The sequence below is a fragment of the Cryptomeria japonica genome, chromosome 11, assembly GCF_030272615.1.
Source record: "Cryptomeria japonica chromosome 11, Sugi_1.0, whole genome shotgun sequence".
Classification (NCBI taxonomy): domain Eukaryota; kingdom Viridiplantae; phylum Streptophyta; class Pinopsida; order Cupressales; family Cupressaceae; genus Cryptomeria; species Cryptomeria japonica.
The window spans coordinates 55,969,640-55,991,651 of NC_081415.1; the positions used below are offsets into that span (position 1 = coordinate 55,969,640).

Consider the following 22,012-nt stretch of genomic DNA (forward strand, 5'->3'; position numbering starts at 1 on the left):
TTGAATAAAAACATTAGTGTAATGCAGTTCATGGATCTTGAAAAGGTTAATGGTAATCTGAAGAACCATATGAGGTAAACAGATGAATGAGTTCCTATTTGTGGCCAAGTTTGTGGTAAACTTGTTTGACAACCATGAAAGGTTGATGGGAGATGCCTTTCATTTGAATCAAGATTATGAGCCAGAAGAGTTGGGCATAGTGCACTTTACTATGTTTGCACTAGGTGGTTTGAATAGTTGGGAACGAAGAATACAAGCAAATTTTTGTGTGCTGCTCTGAAAAATATCAATGTGTGTGTGTATAAATGTGTATGTGTGCGGGTACACAATATGGCAGTACAACAATTTTTTTTCCTCAGGTATGGGCATGGGTTCAGATATGTGTGTGCGTGTGCATGTGTGTGTATGCATGCATGTGTGTATGTGTATGTGTATGTGTATGTGTATGTTGTGTGTGTGTGTGGCCCGCTTGTGAGCCTCATAATTTTTAAAAGTGAAAATACTTGTAAATTCATAATGCAGCGATTTTTCAAATGCCAATTCATAATGAACTCTATGTGTGTGTGTGTGTACACCTCATAATTTGCAAAACTGAAAATACTCATAAATTCATAATTTAGTGATTTCTCAAATTACAATACACAATGAAAATTACAACAATATTTAATAATCTTTGTATCGCTCTTCAATTAAAAGCATCAACATTGGTTCAATTTCACTTGAACCACAATGAGTTACATACCATGTTTACTAGCCATGTATTGTACAAGCTACTCATCTAATGATATTTTCTAGCAAGCTGTGCAACAGTGATGTCTAAGTCAACACACTTGAGTTATATCCCAATTGCTTGTCACGTCATTGTAATCAATTTTTTTACGTAACAAGAGATCCTAATAAGTACAAGGGGTCTAGGAGTGGAGACCCCAATGGGGTTGAGGGGCAACACACCTCATGGGGGTTTGGGTGCAAAGCCCTCAATGAGGTCTGGGGGCAAAGCCCCCAATGAGGTCTGGGGGAAATGCCCCTTGTGGGGGTTTGGGGGCAACACCTTGAACGGGTTTAAGGGGTAGCACCCCTAGTTGGGTTTGAGGTTTGGGCCCAAAGCTCCCAATAAGGTCTGGGGGTGATGCCCCTTGTGGGATTTTGGGTCAACATCCTCAACGGAATTGAGGGGTAGCCTTAGTGCATTTCTTGTTGCGATACAGGGTGGGGTTCCCCACCAAGCCCGAATTAGGGCCTTTGAAACCACACAAATCGTCATGATCCATGCCATTTTCACAATTTTATCACTTAACGGCCAAATTATATACGCAAGCATTTTTGGCTTATAAAAATGCTTTTAAAAAGTAACTTTTTTTCTTTTTGTTTTGGGCAGCCCTAGAGTCCCCCTGGGTTTGCTTGGTTTGGCCTAGGGGGTGCTCGGGAGGGACCCAGTATGGAGGGTCTTTCAGATGAACCTGATAACATGGTTTTATAGATAAGGTCACATTAGTTGTTATAATATATGTCATAGTAGTAGTAGTAGTATACAAATGGGAAAATGCGTGAAAGTTGAAATCAATTGACTTATATCAATCCTCACACACTCAATGTTGTTGACATTTATGCTTGTCTGTGAATTTTTTTCTGCTAATAGTTAATCAATCATAGCATAAATGTTAATTTAGTGATCAGATTTAATTAATTAACAGAAAGTAACTGAAATGAACATACACATAACGCAAAGAACACCAAAGATACCTTGGGAAAACCTCCCTCTTGGAGGTGAAAAACCCAGCAAGCAATCTCAGATCAGATTAGAGTAAACACAGAAGCAAATTACAACTTTGTCTTCTCAAGACATAGATCAATTAGGGCACAACTTATCTGAGACAATCTGATCAGAATATCCTTGAAGTGCAGTTCGCTGTCACTGAGTGTCTATCCGGCACCTCTAGGATAATATGCCAACCCTTTGACAAGTTCTGCAACCTTGGAGAATGATTTGCTCAGCCTTGAACCAAGAAATCGCTGTTCTTGGATGATTCGCCCAAGTGATAGGTCGCTGATCTAACTGAAGTAATTCACCGCTGATACTTAGGAGAAATTCGCTGCTAATCAGAAGTAGATCGCTGAATAAATGAATGCTTGAGTTGTGTGTTTGATCGCCCAGATTACATTGCTTATATAGGTGATTATCTCCTTAATCACCCTTGGTTGGCCTTGTATATTTTGGAGCCAAGTTACATTTCACAATTCTATGCTTTTAGTTTTGTTTAATCCTTTGGGATAATTTACATATTATCAGACTTTATTGCCAGTTTATTCATTCTAACAGTTTTGTTTTTTTATCACTCTTGTTATTAGCTTGCTTATGGTAGCAATTTTGTGTTACAATATGATTAATATTCTATCAGCATTATTTCATCATTCTTTTAGTACATTGAAGGCATACCTTATATGAGATTGACGACCTGTGTTTTGAAATCAACGGTTGAAAATTATGGAAAAACAATGCAAGACAATTGTAAACATCTCATCCGTTCATCGTCCTTCACCATTTTCAGTCATCCCCGTATTGTGACATCTCCTTTACCTTATGCACTGCCCGTGAATAAATGGACAACTGCCTTCTTTTAATGTTTTCATCGTGCGCTCTAACTCTGTTCTGACACAAAAAACTATACACATGAAAAGTTGCGCTGACAGAAACATGACTTTATTGCCATGATTCCCATTAAAACGAATGAAAGATCAGATCGTTATGTTAGAACTATATGAAAATGCTTCGTGTGTGTAATAGGAGAGGAAGGCAAATACTGAAGGCAGCCATGGAAAACCTTCAGTCTTCGGCACAAATATGGAAAAAGATATTATTGGGAGTCTGCAGCAATGCTTGTAAGCAATTTGTACTTCTTAATTCTTAATCATCTATTTGCACAGCTTTTAGGCAGAACTATAAAGAAGAAAATGTTAATTTTAAGCAATCAGATGTCAATTTAAGCAATTAGATTGTAATCAGACTGTAAATAAACAGTAACAGCAATAAAACACAAGACACAAGACACCAATACCCTGGGAAAACCTCCCTCTTGGAGGTGAAAAAACCAGCCTTTAAATATGATATGTATTATCTCAAATGTAGACAATTTACAAGGCAATGACTTATCTCAGATTGCTGTTCAATATGTCAGTGAGAATTGCAGCCCTTCATCAACAGCAGATGGTTAGGAGCAGCAGCAGATGTCTAGATCAGATTCGCCACAAAACAATCTACCTCGCAGAGTTTACACAATCGCATTAGTTCGGCTTATACCAGTTCAGATAGCATTTGTGATGTGATGGTTTTCAAATGGCTTCATCTTGGAGTGGTTATATATCAACCTTTTGGCGCCAATCATCCTCAAGTCGGCTTGCAAGTTTATTAAGTTATGTTATATTTCCCACGTTAGACATTTGGGTCCAGCCCAATAACATATTGAATTGCCTTCCACGTTACATTTGGGTCCAGCCCAATAACACATTGAATTGCCTTCCACGTTACATTTGGGTCCAGCCCAATAACACATTTACATAATAGATAATACATGTGTATTTTAATTGTCATCAACAGCATTAAAATACGATAGGTATCCGAGCTAGCTACTATTTCAATAGAAAACCCTACTGGAATTCAACATGATTAATATATATGCAAAAATTTGTGTCTTATGCCCAAATATCCCTTTAGAAATGAATTATGTTTGAGAAAGCATCAAATAATAAGCGTACTTTCATCAAATTTTTAATTTATATCCAAGGAGAGCAAGAGGTTTCTGTGCATATGCAGCGAAATTTATGTGCTTTTGTCTGAGTCAGTTGGATTGGCTTGTTTCCCTTTCAAGCAGAAATTAATCATTCTTCATCTGGTTGAATACAGGTTCCTTCTGGCAATTATTTAAGCAATGGTTCTCTATAGTTGTTCTCTATGTAAAATATATATGATTTAGTTCATTGAGTGGCATTTAAGTAAGATTGTACATTTATTTTCCTCATGTTAGACTAAAGTTTATTTATTTGATAGAAAGTTTATTTTATTTTAATTTTCATATTTCTTCATTCTTTGTCTAGGCATGGAAAAGATAGTTCATGTGCTTGTAATGGCCTACTGTCACTTGGCCAAAAGTTCAAACAAAATCATTCATTACAACATAAATATGATCTGAGATCAAAGATTAATCTTGCTTAATAGCCTTCATTATGGTCTGATTATACTTATTTATGATTACAAGTCATGATCCAGCTTCATCCATAGCTTGAATATACTTATGTAACATTAAAAGTGATACTCTGTCAAGCATAGGTCGAATGTAAATGAAAAGCATCACTACAAGGTCTCTATTAATATATTTTAGTTGGAAGTTGCTAACCTTTTATATAGTATTAAAATAAAATATCATATAATTTAACACTAAATAGATATTTTATAAATAACAGAAGATTAAAAATTAATATCTAATAAAACCTAAGTAAAGTTGACAACAACAAAGATCAATTCTGACAATGTTGACAACATAAAACAACCAATATACACACTGCAAAACCTAACAGCAATTTTTTTGCTCAAATCTTTGGAACTATGCCATTGCCCTTTAAAATTGTGATCAAATTGTAGCAAAAATCAGAGTCTTTTTAAGCATGACCCAACAGATGCAGCAGGCAAACAAAGAGGCAACAAGCGACAAAGCTTAATGAAAGAGTGTAGTCATGGCTTGAAATAAAACAAAACAAACCCTAGTAGAAACTGTAACTGATGCAAGTACTGTTTATTTTAATAAATGTCAAAACATTAATATTTAAAATTGTTTTGTAGGAATTTCCATGCAATGCTGTAATTCTAAATGAATTTAATGTTTTCAAAGAAATTTGGCAAATAGTGTGAGACTGCTTATTCACTTAAAATGTTATACCTGTGACCAGTTGTGTCCTTGATCATAAAAGTCTTGCAAATAGTAGAGATTGTGGCAATTAGAATAGCTATAGATACGGGAGTTAGGAAAGGGAGAAAGCACTAAACTACAGAGAGGGGGGCCCCTGGCATTCACTATCCTCCCCCAATACGGTCCATCTGTTCATGCATCATGCCCTGATTAGATATGTCGCTATAGTGGAGGAGATAGTTGGTGGGGCCCTAGGGTGGGTGACTAGATAATGTACCTCCATTATTGAGCCCTATGAATGCACACTGCCATTATTCTGCAGGGTGATAAGTGTTGGAATTCGAGTAGTGGGAAGGTAATATAGTTGCTAATTATTCTGCAGTGTGATACCTTTAGCCCCCCACCCAACCCCACACACGGAGGGAATTTTCCAAATTCCTTATTCTAGCCCCTTAGAATTGTAGGTCTAGCAGGTTCATTAATTTACAACTACTATTTGAAAGGGCTAGCAGGCTGATTACCACATAGAATTGTAGGGGCCACCCACTGGTGGGAGGGATACTGAGGGTGCTGAAACCACCGCCTCTGGATCTGTTGTCTTTGCCTGGCCCCGTTCAATTTAGTTGACCTCTGCCATCACTATGCCCTCCACTCTGCTGCCACTACAATTCCCTGGAGGGTGGGAGGGCCCCTAAAATTCTATGGTAGTTGGGATCTACTTTTCTAAGGGCCCTACGGGGCGTGAATTCGAGAAATCCCTAGTCAATTAATTAACTTGCTAGAGTAAGGGGCCCTTCACAGATATATCGAGACCCTGCCCCTACTATTTGAACGGCTCCCGAGTCACTACTAAATGGTCAAATCATTGCTAGCCCTAGAAACTATCTATACGCAGTAGGACGAAGATGAAGCCGGATCAGATCTCAAGAATCAGTGCTAAATGATTGAATCACTGAACTACTAAAGGGTAAACCCCCAACCCCGTAGCAATTCAATACCCTCCAGTCGTAGGGGATTGATCTGCTAGCACACCCTTGTAACTAGAGTAGGGGGGGAGGGGGGACGACAAGCACGTGAACCTGGAAGTAGAAACAGCAGCATTGACGCTTACATAGCACCATGCTTTCTATAACTTGACACATTTAGTGAGTCTGTCAAGTGTTCATTAGTTTGTCCTCCACTAAACAAGTTGAAATTTCTACTAATTTTAATGACATTCTAAACTTGGAGATATTGAGCTTATATGTATTAAGAGTAAACAAAAATAATTTTTGTATTTTTTGAACTATATATTTATATTAAATATATTACAACTTTAGTATTTAAAATTATTTCTTACTTTATATTAATCATTATACATTGTACATAATCAAATATAAACAGAAAATATTATATAACTTTAATATATATATATATATATATATATATATATTTTGATATGTTTTAAGCATCAATCTATGTGAAGTAAATTACAAAACTTAACAGGAGGAGAAATAATGACCTCACCACTTTGTTTGATCTTTATGTGATCGTGTCTTCCTTTAATTAAATCCTCTTTCATTGCATCATATTATCCAATAAAAGTAAAACAAGGGTTTTTAATGAGATTATTAATAGTTGAGAATATATGCACATTTTGTTCATTCATTTTTAATGATGCAAACACTCCCTATTGTAAACATATTGACAAACATGCTAATTCGTATGATCCAAAGTCAATAATTTCTAAGTATAATGAAAGATGATTGAAATGATTATTTTTTCATTTGTTGTTCTCTCATCCATTGCCAATAGGGATAACTCTTTAAAATTTGTCTGATATATCTTTTGTTATGTTGTCATACAAATTGTGAGTTTGGTACACCAACTATCCACTTCAATAAAGTTTGTAAATTTTGAAACATTAAAGGTGTAGATTCAATTCAAGGAGCTTTGAGTTCAACCATAGAACTGTGTACCATATACTAATGAGGAAATTTTAATAATATTATATTATTAGCAATTCCTCTTTTATATTATTTACACATTTTAACATTAACATGTGTAGAATATTTATTAATATAATATTATATTAAATTGATAGTAAACTATTAATTATTAATATTATACTATAATACTAATTTATTAGCGTATGCTATGTATTATATTAACTTTTAGACTATATAATATTAAATGGCTAATATAATTTAAATATTTATTTAAATAATCCATAAACTTTTCTACCTCTATCTCCCTATCTCTTTCCCTATCTCTCTCTAGCTCTCTATAGCACCCTCTATTTGTATATCTCCCTCTCCCTCCTCTCTATGTATGGGTATAAGGAAAATAATGGCAGTCTAATTTGAGACTCCTAAAGGTGAGAAGCAAGTATAAACAAGAGAAGTTAGAAAGACGATACCGCAATTTGAGTCAAACCAACAAATATTTTCGAACTTCATTCATATTTGATGAAAAACGTCCTATAACAATTTCAAGCGTAAGGGGATAAGGGAACTAAAGGGTAGTGCATATGTTACAAAAAATAAAATAAGGTTATACATGCCGATTACAATTCAATATTTTGTTAAAAGTATATTACTATTGGTCCAAAGATTTATCAAAGGTATAGCCATCATACTAGGTGTCAACCTATGTGAACATCTTTGTTGATGAGTTAGTAATGAATTGGTCCACACATCTCAATGTGTATATACTCATATATACTTGCAATATTTGAATGTCATACCTCTGTCTCCCTATCCCTCTCTACCTCCATACCTATCCTCATTTGTCCCTCTATATCTTGTTCTCTCTCTCTCTCTCTCTCTCTCTCTCTCTCTCATTTAGTCCATCTCTCTCTATCCCTATCTCTTTATATCCATATATTTATATATGTCTATCTCCCTATCTTTCTATCTCTCCTAATCTCTCGATCTCTTTCCCTATCCCTCAATATCTCTCTCTATATCCCTCTCTCCCCTTCTCTCTCCCTCTCTACCTATCTCTCTCCCTCTCTCCCTCTATGGTCTACCTATCTCTCTCCCTCTCTCCCCCTTCCTCTCTCTTCCTCCTCTACCTATCTCTTTCCTTTTCTCTCGCTCCCTCGCTATCTCTCCCCATCTCTCCTTCACTCCATCTCAATCCCCTAGCCACCTCTCTATCTCTACCTCTACCTTTATCTTCTCATATATCTCTATCTCTCTCTCCTCTTTCCATATATCTATATCTCCCCCTATTTCTCTCTCCCTCTTAATGTTTTTCTACTCTCTGTTTGTTTATCTTTGTGTCTCTCTCCCCCTCTCCCTCTCTCTATATCTCCCTATATCTTTGTATCTCTATCACTTTATCTCACCATTTATATCTCTCTATAATATCTCCCTCTTCCTCTATCTTTTTATCTCTTCCTCTTTATCTCTCCCTCTCTATTTCCCTATCTCTCTCTATCTTTATCTCTCCGTCTCCACTTCCTATCTATCTCTATCTTTCTATCTATTTTTCTCCCTCTTCCTCTCTAATTCTATCTTCTTCTCTACCTCTATCTTCTCTTCTCCCCATCTATATCCAAACATATTAATCTCCCTTTGTCGATCCAACTCTTTCCCTCTATCTCTTCCTAGATTGTATTTATATTTCGTTGCATCTCTATATCTATCTCTCCATATATCTTCTTCAATCTCTCCCTCTAACTCTTTCTCATTATCTCTCCATCTCTCTAACCCTATCCATACCACTTTCTATCTCTTTCTATATCTCCCTCTCATTCTTTCTTCTTTATCTCTATCGTCCCCTCTATCTCTATCTCCTCACCCCCCTCTCTCTCTTGCACTTCCCTAATCTATCTCCCCTTTCTATCCCTATCTCCCCCTCTCTCTCCCTCTCTCCCTACTGCAAACATATCATGATTCTTCTAAGTGGATGTATAGTTCATTTGAAGCTATCACTTCTTCATTGAGACCTTTGTTGCACAAGCACTATTATTTTTTAAATGGTTTACCAATTGACCTCATGTACTACACAAATGTAAGCAAAAATAGACCAAATTGTTTTCCTAATTGACCCTCCTTACCTCTTTTGCATACCCATTGCACACCAAGGTGCGATTGCTAGTAATAATCCAAAGTAAAGCCATATAAAAACACAAAATCTTACATAGTGGTAGATTTAGAAGATGATGTATGCTAGTTTTTGTATATGCCTGACAAATAGCTATACCTGGTCATAAATTTAATTTTTTTAATTTACACAAATGCCTTCGCAGATTGAGAGAGACAAATAAGGCATTAATTCACAGATCCACAGAAAGTATATCTAATATGCTTGAATGCCGAAGGAATTGGGGTAGGCAATTTACAGGGGATTGAGTCAGTTTTGTAGAGGCCATTGATGTACTTATGCAGTAGGATCAAATGTGTTTGTGTGTGGATACGCATGTGTTTTTTTTGATGGAAGATCATATTTACCAATATTTACTTGAAAATATTGGTAGTTGCATCTTGCCACAATAAGCAGGCAACATATTTAAAATCAAGCAATTAAGAAGTCCACATAAAAGAATCACTCAACAAATAGATGGAATGTTAAGGTAAAGGCTATTTTTCAAGTCATTCAGACCAAATGCCAATTTGGTGTATCAGATCTCCTTTATAGAAGTCCACTTAGGGATTTCTTTTGATTTACTTCATATTTGATCAAGTTTTGTACAAGCTTAGAGATGAAAGCAAAGTTGCATGGACACGGATATGGATACAGATACGGATACAGTATTGGATACGGATACAGCCATTTTTTAAGACCCCCAATATGGATATGGCTGGATACGTCATTCATAAAAAACACATACACATATATTTAACACAATTTTCTAAGTTATTCGAGCAGTTTTTCATTACTTCAAAAGCAATATAGACACATAATAGCTACATAAATAATGATAAATTGATTTAACATTTTACAATATGCAAATATAGTAGAGTTGCATTTTAAGATAACCCAAAAAATGGGTCACTGAAATAGACAAACATTTCATTTGTCTTTCTCATTTGGTGTAGGTTTTGTTTATACCAATGTTTTAAAAAAAAAATGCATGAATGATGTTTTTTAAATTTAAATTTAGGAAGATTTACATCAAATTTTAAAAAAATCAAATCACACAGTATCTAGCATGGTTGAAAATCAAGGTTTTTTGGGCACATGTGGGTACAATATTCTATGTGTATCCGGGCTGTATTGGATATGTATCCGTTTCGGATACGAGGATACGCGTGCCCAGGGAGGAACAAAAGAGTTTCCGGCTACTCTGGATAAAAGGTACCTTGGCAATTACCACGCCCACAGTCATATTGTGGATGAATTTAAAAGAATTAAAAAAAACTTCAGAGAAGTAAACCATAGTAGGAAAAATCATTGTGGGGAATATATTGGCAACTCAAATGTCATTTAGTTGGGAAAAAGTGAAGTTATGGTTAGTTGGGTTAGCTTTTGAAAATCCACAGCAGAAAAAAATGGTCCAAGTTTGTGGTTTCCAGGAAAAGAAAAGAACTTATTTTTTGCAATATGCAGTTAAAAAACTGCCAAAAATCATAATTTTGTTGTGTTCTGTGTTTTTTCCAATGTATATTGTAATTCTATTAAGATTTTAACAATTAAAATTGTTGACCTTGCCTTTATCAAAGAACCATTTTTTTCTGAGTTTCCAATTTATTATATGATTTCTTGAAATTTTCTGATCGTTTTTGTAGTTTTGATCTAAGCTGCTATAATGAAAAGTAAGTTCTCAATGGCATGAATATGCCATTTTACACGTGTGTGAAAGAGGATACAAATGAATACTAACGTACTAAAAAATATCTTTTTTGCTCTAGCAGAGCTATCTTCAATATCAAAATAGATACTGGTTGTTGGCATAAATTTATGATAAAGGAAACTGTCATGGAAATCATTTCTGCTATGAGTTTATACAAAGTGTTGTGTAATAATATTTACTTTTATACTATTGACATGCTATGTATCTATGCCGCTTCAATAGTCTAGATGACTGATACAAGTACATTAGAAACAGCATTCATCACTGTCTTACTAATGCAAATCAGATGAATCATCTGTAAATACATTTTCGTGCAATGTCACAGAAGATCACCCTATTTACCTTGCTTTTATAAGGCTTCAAGTTTTCACCAACTTTTGAAAGTCCACTACTGTTTTAGAAAAGATCAAATCATTGGAAATTTTTCTTCTAAAATCTTTCCCATTGCAATCTAGTGGACTCCTAACCCCTAAAATTTCATATCCTTAAGCTTCCCTCCTTTGCAAGATCAACATATATCTTTTTGTGGATAAGATTGTTTGTGATAAGAAGATTGTTTTCCTTTTAGAGGATCAGTTTAAATTTAAATAATCTTGTTCTTTCTGCTTTTCAGTGCTGTGCAGCAGCAGGCTGCTTGAAATATAACATGGATTTGGATGCATCAATTGAACTGGCAAAATCACAACTGAATTTTGAGTGCAAGAGGGCAGAGATTGATTCAGTGTACTCAAAACTAAGGGAACAATGCTTGAAGTTAAGAGGAGATATTCCATGTACTGCGGGACAGTGTGGAAGCAGAGTTACCCCATCCCCAGTTAATTCGGCCAGTCAAAGACCTGCTGGTGAGATGCATCCACAAGACACAGCGTTGTCCACTTCAAAGAATGATAATCATTCCAAAATTTTGATGCAAATAGGGGCAATTCAAGAGCCATCCAATGTGCAGGATTCACCTGGAGTGCATGACAATGAACAGGAGATGATGGATGCTGTTGTTGACACAGATAGAAGAGATGAGCAAGGGAATAAATGTATGTCTGGATCTAACTTACCTGAACAAGAAACTTTGGAGACAATTTCACCTCCCAACATACGGCCTGTGGAAGACGATTCAAATCATGTTGAGGAAGATATTTCAACATGTGTCACAAACCGACAAGATTTTATTCTTCTTGATCCAATGGGTGTCGCCCATACATCTTCAAACCCAGCAACTTGCATACCATCCCATAGTCAACTGAATTTTCTGTCTCCGGAAAAGATCAAGATAATAAAAGAATATCTTCAGTCAAGAAAGCAGAAGCTCCTGAGGCAACAACAGGCAGAAGTAAAAGATTTTTTCAAGCAACGTGCGATTGAAGAAAGAAATCTGGAGGAAAGGCATGCAATGGATTGTCATAAAATTAAATCTATGAACCAGAATCCAGAAGTCAGGGATTCAAAACTTAAGGAAACAAAAGTACGTCATGTTGAAATGGTTGCTCAAGTTAAGGAGCAACTGAGAAAGGCCTTACATGATCTTAAAAACAGGCAGTCTGCCTTAAGAGAGAAAGAAAATAAAATATTCACTACGTGTTTGGAGGACATAAATGCTGGAAGAATTTCCAAATTTCTTTCTGATTTAATGAAATCTGGGTCTATTCATGAGGTTGCTGATCCTGTCCAAAATACTTCAAATGAAGCATGTGAACCCATTGACAATGCCTTGCATTCTGCTTCAGAAAGTGGAAGATCGATTCCAATGCCAACTTCAGAACAACAACAACAAGATAAAGCTCCTGTATCTGAATCACATATGGCTACGGTATCTTCACAGTCACCAGATGTTCAGGAAAATCAGTTGGTGTGTGGACCTACAACTTCTCCAATGAATGGTATGCCTCAGAATGAAATGAATAATCTTCTTAACACTTGCAGACCAAGTTTATCATTGGAGAGAAGCAGAAGTGGGTTATGCACCCATGTCCCATCCCAGGCAGACACATCAAGGTCCTCACCAGGTTCTCATACGCAGCATCATCTTAATCAAGGCTTATCATTACAGCCAGATTCAATGCCTCTGTCTAGAGGATCTGGGGATCAATCTCACCAGGCATCTGAGCCTGCAAATGAGGGTATGCCTGGAATGTCTAGATCACAAATTGAACATGTTGAAAATATGCTGAGCCTCAATCCCTCATCATCCCAGCCTCTTCAAGAGACAGATGTAGTTGAGATTTCTGGCTCTGTTATTGAAACATCAACAGCTACAGGTAGCCTTCCTAGAGGAAACGAATCATTCTATGGTATGCAATATGCAAATCCTGGCAGTAATCCTATGCAATTTCGGGTACCTGTGCCCGCAAGGTCTCAGCAAACAAACTTTTCTGATCCTCTTTATCATGAAACATTGAAGATCCGCAAAGAAATTGAGCGGAATAGCAAGCTACATGAAGAAGAGGTATATGTCTCAATGTTTTTGAAAGTAAAACAAGATTGGAATGGAGTTTACATATATGGCTCAAAGAGCAACAATCATCCTCTATTGCATGACAAGGCAACACCCAGGCTAAAAAGCCATCGTAGTGTCAAGGTCAAAAAGACAGATCAAAGTAATATACATTGATGTAATATCAAAACCATAACAAAAAAAACTGGCAAAATTGTATCATGGAACTCCCACAGGTCGCTATATAAAAAGGCACTAGTAATCAGCAGCAATCATCTTTATCTCCAACTCAGCCTTTTGCTCAGCATCAATGATCAGTCTTATCTTCTTGGCCTAGCACCCCACTGTATATTCAAACATTTCTTTACTCACATTCTGGGAAGGCAGATAAAGGCACACACTGTCATAAGTCCCAAGAGAATCAATATCTACAGCATCTTTAGAGCCTGAACCAGAACCAGCTGCAGACTTCTATTCACATTAAAATTTACTTTGTTTAATAAATGACTTTCAATAGCACACTGAATCTCTGCCTCAAAAGATTCAACTGCTCACAAACTTGCATGTAAATAAGATTAACTGTTACTTTCTTGGACAAGTCAGAAACCTCCTTGCATTTACCTTGGAAAGCATGTAAATTTTCTTAATCCAAAGAAACCAAAGGATCTAGGTAGGGAGCACTGACCAGATCTTATTAAACGGTTTCAGAGACTTTTTGGAGGAATGAACAATGCAACTATCTAAGATATCCCCCCAAGAAACAAAATTAACACCAACCTACATAATACAATTAGGCAAGAAACAGCTCCAAACCATTTTGGCATAATAACAGTAAAATAAGAGATGCTCAAAAGATTCCAACAGAACCACACTCAAGACAAAATCTGTGCTCAGAATCAAGAATCTCACCTACAGCCAACTTTTCTTGCATTAAAACCCATCTGAAAGAAATATTTCTTTGATGTGATTTGAGCTTCTGGTTTTGACTCCATTCTTTTTTCTCATCAACGTTTCAAAATTGAAATCATATCTATGATTCATCATCAGGATGGAGAGCTAGAGAAGAACCATATTTTCTTCTTCTCTAGCTCTCCATCCTGATGATGAATCATAGATTGATTTGAAACGTTGATGAGAAAAAAGAACACACAGTCAAAACCAGAAGCTCAAATCACATCAGCATGGACTGTGGAAACCTAACGTCTATTATAAGATTTTTTTTGGCTCCAATCGCAGTAGACCAAATTTTACCAAGCTTGAGCATCCAAATAGATTCAGATTCATTCAAAGGGAGTTGAAATAAAGGTGGAAATTATCGACACTGGAGAGCATGTAATATACATTCATAACAGCAACCTCAAGAAGTTTATCACCACAAGACCATGAAAAATTATCCCAGAAACTGAGATCATAATTCCTTTCAAGTACCATATTATTAGCACCAATAGGCTGATAGCAGCAATGGTCAAAGAGTAAGTTATTTTCTGAGCATTAGGCCAATTAAAAATGATCCGGAGAGCACCCCATGGAATAGCTTTATTTTTTTTGATGAAATGCTCAAAAGATTTAATGCCTTTAGTAAGCCAATTTAAGAGTAGAGCACCCCCTATGCAATTCAAGGGGTTTATTCAATTCAGTTGACCACCAAATAAACCTAAAAGAACAAAATGGATCATTCATGATATCCTTGACATCCCACTTAACAACCAAACAACAAATCAACAAGACGTAGTTCTTTCTATAGGGAGTTGGGCTGGTCGTTTCTCCCAAAAATGCATCTGTTCAGGAAACTGATACCATCCCAGTTAAGGATCTCACAGGAGGCTGTTAAGTCATGTCATGAATCCCAAGGGGATATGCTGGACACTTAACAACTATCTCCCCCTTAGCGTCGCCCAAGGGTATTTGAACCTGCGACCCCGCTCTGATATCACTTATAGGGATTTGAGCTGGCCGTTTATCCCCAAAAATGCATTTGTTTAGGAAACCAATACCATCCCAGTTAAGGATCTCACAGGAGGCTGTCAAGCCATGCCATGAATCCCGAGGGGATATGCTGAACACTTTCCAAATTGGTTTACCTTTCCAGTAGCCAGTAGCAATATTGTTCCTTATAAGAACCTTCCAAGGCTCACAACCATTAAGTGCTTTAAGAACCTATTTAACTGCAAGAGATACATCATGCGAGAAATATTCTTTAACCCCGTACTCCCACTTCCTGGGCTTGCAACAGATATCCCAGCTAACAACATTATGTATCTTACTAGATTTGTTATCAGACCATAAGAAAGCCCTTAATAACTTAATGCTAGTAGATTTTTACAATCCATGAGACTGTATATGTGCTGCTTCTGGATTTGATTGTGAGTGTTTTTTGATGCAAAAAAAACACTCACAATCAAATCCAGAAGCAGCATATATACAGCCTTAATTACTTGTCAAGCTGCCCTATATGAGAACACACTTAACACACAGAAGAGTTACATAAAGAGAATGAAGCAAATTTCCTTTTGGCACATTTGAAATCTTCCTGCAAGAAAGAAGATTAATTGCCACTAAAACAACTCTTAACAACTTTTTCCATGACCCAAGAACACATGGTTTTCAAGGTTGGGGATAGAGCAAATGGGATACCCAAATATGTAACTTACTTGCATGGTCCTCTTTAATCCCAACCGCTTTTCAATACGCAATCTGGAGGGTGATCCTTCTATTTCAAAATAATAGATTTGTGAAAAGAAATCTTAGAACCAAAGGCATTGCAATAACAGTCAAGTCTATTTTGCAGATTATCAAAAATTGTTCATCTAAAACAGGAAAAAGGCAGAGTATCATTTCAAATTTAAATTTGACTAGAGAATCATGATTAGGCAGAGACAAACACTGAACAGGAGGACCCAGGCAAGAATGTTTTTTCACATAGTGGAGGGCCTCAACAACAGTAGCAATCAGGGAAGGAGCCTATGGCATCTTTGCCTAATGGATAATTGAAAATTAAAGGGGACAGATAAGCCATCATTAACATTCACATGAGCAGTAGCATCTTGAAAGTGAATCTCAACATATCTATTTAAAACATCCCCAAACCCTGAAGGTTTCGTAACAACCGTAACAAAGCTCAACTCAATTCTGTAGTGAGCCTTTTCAAAGTCAATTAAGACAATGCAAACATTCTGACTAGAGTCCTTTCCCCAACTCATACCTTCCTGGCTGGTCTTTTAGTAGAAGACTGTTTGGAGTACTAATTCATTTTAAAGATCATCTACTGAAATTGATCTAGAACCAGAACTACCTGGTTATTCTTAAGGATGACATCAAGGTTATTCCCAGTCTCATATGGAACCATAGTCCCATTAACAGCGTTAGAACTATTCCAACCTTTGCCATTGACATCAATTGGAACAATAACTGAAGAAACAATGTTGTTTTTGTTATCTTCAAACTCTTTATTAACATTATCTCCTTTAAGTGGTTTTTTCCTGCTTTGAAGGTTAGGGCGGTTTGACTTTACTTTCCCATCCTTTTAACAGAAAAAAAAGGAATCAAGACCACCTAGCCCATTTATTTTACAAGAAACCTCTTTACCATGGCTTAAAGATATCCAACGAAAAAAGCACTCCTGCATTCATATGAGGCAGGGATTTGGTATCATCTATTTTCATTACTTCCCCCAAGGGCTTGAGAAATTGGGGCAGTAGAAACCAGACGTTTGGGGGGATATCAAACTTATCAATCAATTTTGGAAAGGAATAAAAGATAACCTCTTCAGGTTGAGCAATAGGATTCCTCATTCAAAATTTTTATCTGCAATAACGTTTACGTTCCATTACTTCTGAAACAAGTGAAAACAAACCCTTTTTAATTATTCTACACATATTTGCAGATAGCCTGAGTTTCTTGCGCCAAATAAATGAGAGCTAGTCATCAGGAAATTTGAATAATGGCATAAATCGTTGTTAAGGCAAATAAAAAATTTGCCAACATTCTTTGCTCTTTATTTTCAATGGCACCGATCTTTCAACATTTCACATGATTTGCAAAGCAGACAGATGGAGTTTACCTTGTCCACCATCTCCTTGCCAACTTCTTCCATCTTCAACAAAAGCAACCCCTTTGGGAGCAGCAGCACACTTCCCAAACACAAGAGCATTCTTGTAGACTTCCCTCCCAGATTAGCTCTACCATTAGGGACTTCACCAGCCCCCAAACTTTCTCCCAAGATTTGACATGGTAGCAGGGAGGTACTACAGTATTCAAAGCTTGCCTCCCCTTACAGATAATTCAAATTAAATCAAATAGATGACTAGGCCAGGCAAATAGCTGAGAATCCCAAAAGAAAAATAAAAAACCCAAAAATATAAGGCACAAAAAAGATAAACTAAACATAAACCTCCAACATACACAAACAAAAAAATGCACCTAAGGACAAAGGCTACAAAGAAACACCAGAAGGAAGAAGAAAGCACTGGCTATGGAGGGTGACTTATTCACCTTCCCTAACTCTAGCTCTTTCCTTTCCAATACCTGAACCTGTCTAAAATATTTCAGAATTAGATGCAACTTTTGCAAGCTAATTTTGTTAAATTGTTTCACCTGATACTAAGGCAAATTTCTCTCCCATCATCACTTGATTTAGTAAGGCATTGGTTACTTATGATTACTCTTTTTGTATTGGCTTGAAGCATAAATTTAGTATCCTTTCTTTCTCTTTCTCTGTTACAGACAACAAGAATTCAAAATGAGTTTGCAAAGGAACTTGAAGAAATGAAAAGAAGATACACTGGGATGCTTCAGCAAATGGAATTCGCATTTGCACATAGAAAAAGGACACTGGAAATAAACTTAGTCAAGGTTGATAAAAATCGGCGTCTTGCTGAAGCATTCAAGATAAAAGATAATAATACTACAGTGCCATCAGTTCATTCAGGTAATCCGTTTTGCAACTTCCCTGATTGAAGATATTGTTTCTCTTGAGACAAAAATGGGTCTTTAAAATAATTTTTCTGACTCCTGTTGCACTTTATTAAAATGTGCTAATGCAGTCATACATTATTAGCATTTCAAAAGGATTAAATTATTAGTCCTGTTTATTAATTTCTTATTCAACAAAAACAGGGTGGGCATTGTATAGAATTAATGAAAAGGTAGCAGTTTGTTTTGGGAAGGGAGCACAATGGGATAACTAAGGATAGTGAATTTGTTAGTATAATTCCTCTTTTATTTTACTTTTTCACTGTTGTTTTGAGAGTTCTAGCAAAAGCAATATCTTTCAGCCTTGCTTGATAACTTTCAAGGAGCCAATCATAATCCAATTTGGTAGCAGAATTTCTGAAGTCCAAAAAATAATTCAAATTTTGTTATGTTCGATAATATTTTTGAAAAATCTCTTTTTATTCTCATAATCTTCTGTTTGGACAGTCTTTCTTAAAATCTGGTCCTTCCCTCTTTTGTCTCTCATATTATGTCTTCTTGATATTTCATTTGGTGCTTTCATTTTGTAGACTTTTCTGCAAAGTATACAAGCTTTTGCACAGCATAGACATCTCATTCTTGTGCTTGAATAGTCTATGGAGCTTGTGACTTGGGGATTTGGTTATGTTTGTCTGAAGTAGTTGCCTTCCTTTGCACCCTGAGTCTCAATGAGATCATCTCTTGGTACCTTGAATTTTTAGAGTTCTTCATTGATACACCCAACCTGTAAAGGTAGGATATTTTTTGTCGTATCTTCCATACGGTATATAGAGCTTGTTAGCAATTGATTTGGTTACTCTGCCTCTCATCAGAAAGGAGGAAGCACAGCCAAAGGGTATTTTTAGAGAAGAATCATCTGAAAATTGTTTAGAATCATGTTCTCAGTCTAGCTAGAGGATTTATGAATTATAAGTAGTTGAATTATGCAACAATCCTCGCATACACTTTGATGTCCACCCTTTCATGTGTTTAGTTATCTTACTTTTCTCATCAGAAAGGAGGAAGCACAGCCAAAGGGTATTTTTACAGAAGAATCATCTGAAAATTGTTTAGAATCATGTTCTCAGTCTAGCTAGAGGATTTATGAATTATAAGTAGTTGAATTATGCAACAATCCTCGCATACACTTTGATGTCCACCCTTTCATGTGTTTAGTGATCTTACTTTATATATTTTTTGATCATTTTACTACATTTTTATATGGGACAATTGGATCAAATTCTATTTGTGAATAAGTAGCAAAATGCACAACCCTCCATCGCCAAATGTATATAGATTGGGAATGATGAAGTTGGAAAAAACTTGTATAATAAAATACAATAGATGCATTGTGTAAGCATGCCATGATGTGAGCCTTAGATTTTGAAGTTACGATGTGCTCACATAGTGAATCTAATGGAGTGGATTGATTCAGATAAACGCATTGAAATTGGATAATGTACTATAGACGTAGGGATATATCAGGTACTAAAACAGGTTCTACGATTCTATATTAAAACAGCAAGTCAGTGGTTAACTAACTGTTGGTTAATTTGTCGTGTATCGTCACTTGTTGACTCAATGTGCTTGATTTCTCTGCTGATAATATGGCTTTCAATCTAGCCATATTATAATTAAATTATTAATCTTAACCGGGGAGACAATTTTTTTATAATAATTTTTTTGAATGCAAAAGCAACCTGTTTCTTAGTAGTTAATCATATTTTTGTCAGGTTCTGCAATCCACTCGCATCAATCAAGACAGCCGACAATACCAGTTTCAAATGTAAGGTTGCCTCAGCTAGCAACTGCAGTTGTCAATTCAGGGTCACCTGTGCTTGTTTCTGATGTCCCAGCTTCATGCAGTCTTGCTTCAGCAAGTGGAATTCAAGCTGGCGGGATGTTTTGCTCACCCAGTAGCATTCAGGGTAATGATGTTTGGTCTTCAGGGGTACAGTTTCCTCCTCGATTGTTCAATCCAGGCTTATCCGCACAAAATACTCAAGCTGGGCAAGGAACTCAATCAAATTGCTTGCCTCATAATTTTGGTGTTGCCTCTGATATGATAAACAGGAATGTTGGGCTCTCTGGATGTTCAAGCTCAATTAACTCATTTGGCCTTTCAGCTCAGCCAAGACAGCTTCAATCTTCAGGGAATATTGGAGACATAATGTCCCAAGTATTCTTGCCGGAAACGAATTCTATTACATCTCAAATATTGCAGCAGCAAGAAACTAGTAATTCGCTTGGTTCGCCTGGTGCCAATGCTAGTTCTGGTTCATTGCCTTCCAGCTTTATGCCTGGGCAACAAAGCCAACCAAATTGCCACAATCCCAACTTCTTGGCAAATACAGCCAGGGGTGGTGCCACCATCATTGAATCAGGCATGCAAGATGCTACAGACATTGTATCAGGAAATGGAGAATCGTTATACCCATTACAAGGACCTAGTGCAACATCCCAAGTACAAAGCGTTGACATTCCCCAAGTTTCACCCTCTAGCTTGCAAGAGATGAATGATAACCCCGTTGTAGAAAATCTCTATGGCACTAATATTCAACAACCTATCCAAGAAAATGTTTTATTGGAAGATAATGGTAATGTTGGAGCATCACTTGTTTATGGAAATAATACATCTGATGCTTCCACCTTGGCACGAGGACCAACTTGTGGGCCCGAGTCAGAAGTTTCTCCACCATCTCTTCCAGTTCCAGTACGACCTAATTGTAATAATATAGCTCATTCAATTGACGCTCAAAATTTCATTTACCTATCTGATGATGACTAGAGCAATTGTAAAATATTTTTTGTTGATTTCTTTTCACAGGTAAATTTCTGGAAATCCCACAAATATCTGATTTATGTTCAATTTTTTTGCACTGCTTAAAAGCTGATTGCATTTTTAGAGCTAATCTATTGGAAATTTTCACTGCTGCCACTTTGTGTGGCTGCTATAACATTTCATCTGATTAGTTGTACAGTGTAAGTGGGGGAAAAGGGCAATTTTGGCGGAAGTTGACTGTATCATTACCGGTACAGCCATATTGTAATAATTAGACTCATTACAACAACAGTCCAAGTGTAATTTACTTACCGGGCAATGGCTAGATTTTATGTAAAATATGTTTTACTGATTCCTATCACAGGCAAATGTGGAAAACTCACCATTATTTGATATATGGTCCACATTATGATATCGATTCAAAGTTGATCCCATTTTGAGGGCTAAAATTTTAGAAAATCTCTCCACTTAAGTTGCTCATGTGGGGAAAGTAACCATATATCCTCTGTTTACGTTAAGTGTTTTATTTTAATAATTGGTAATCGGTTATTCTAGTTTTTTTTAACCTCATTTCAGATTCCACTTACATCAAAGGCTCGGTTGAAGCCTGATGATCTTCATTAAAATTTGAACCTGGATCTTTTTGGAAACAGCCAAGATGCCTATTAACTGTTCTAGCAGCCATTGCTTAGGATGCATGATGATACTAAAAGACAAAATCAAAATTTTGACAGCAGTTGATGGATTTTTCTGTACTGGAGTTGAAGGTGCTTTTATTTACTTAAGTACAATAACAAAATTTTGGCAATAGGTGATGGAGTTTTCTGTACTGTAGTAAAAGATTCCCATTTATGACTGAATGCTTTATTGCAGTCAATCTTGAAGTTAATTTACTGTATTAAAAGTTGTGAAATGTTAATTATCTCTTGAAAAGATAACCACTGTAGCAGAGTGAAATAATCAGCAATTAAAGTAAATTTTACTCTAAAGGTGCCGTTGATTAGATTTTGTGTACTCTGTATTTTGTTTGCACTAATTGTTTGTAATTGTTGGATATTATCCAGACTGCAACAGTTTTTTACAAAGATTTTCTCAAAACAAAGAATAATGTTACATTGATGGTGGTATAATATTTGCAAGAGTTATTTTCATGGATGCTGTGGTGGAAT

General features: G+C 36.3%; 1 protein-coding gene across 8 annotated transcripts in view; it reads left to right on the forward strand.

Moving 5' to 3' along the window:
- The window catches only part of LOC131051349 (uncharacterized), a 184,901-nt gene extending 163,504 nt beyond the window's left edge, over positions 1-21,397 (forward strand). For all 8 annotated transcript variants that reach the window (XM_057985819.2, XM_057985822.2, XM_057985818.2 and 5 more), the window contains 3 exons: positions 11,297-13,123; positions 17,834-18,038; positions 19,795-21,397. In XM_057985819.2, the coding sequence (XP_057841802.2) occupies positions 11,297-13,123; positions 17,834-18,038; positions 19,795-20,849 (3,087 nt within the window). In that variant the 3' untranslated portion in view covers positions 20,850-21,397. The remainder of the gene's footprint in view (positions 1-11,296; positions 13,124-17,833; positions 18,039-19,794) is intronic.
- Positions 21,398-22,012: the final 615 nt, after the last annotated feature.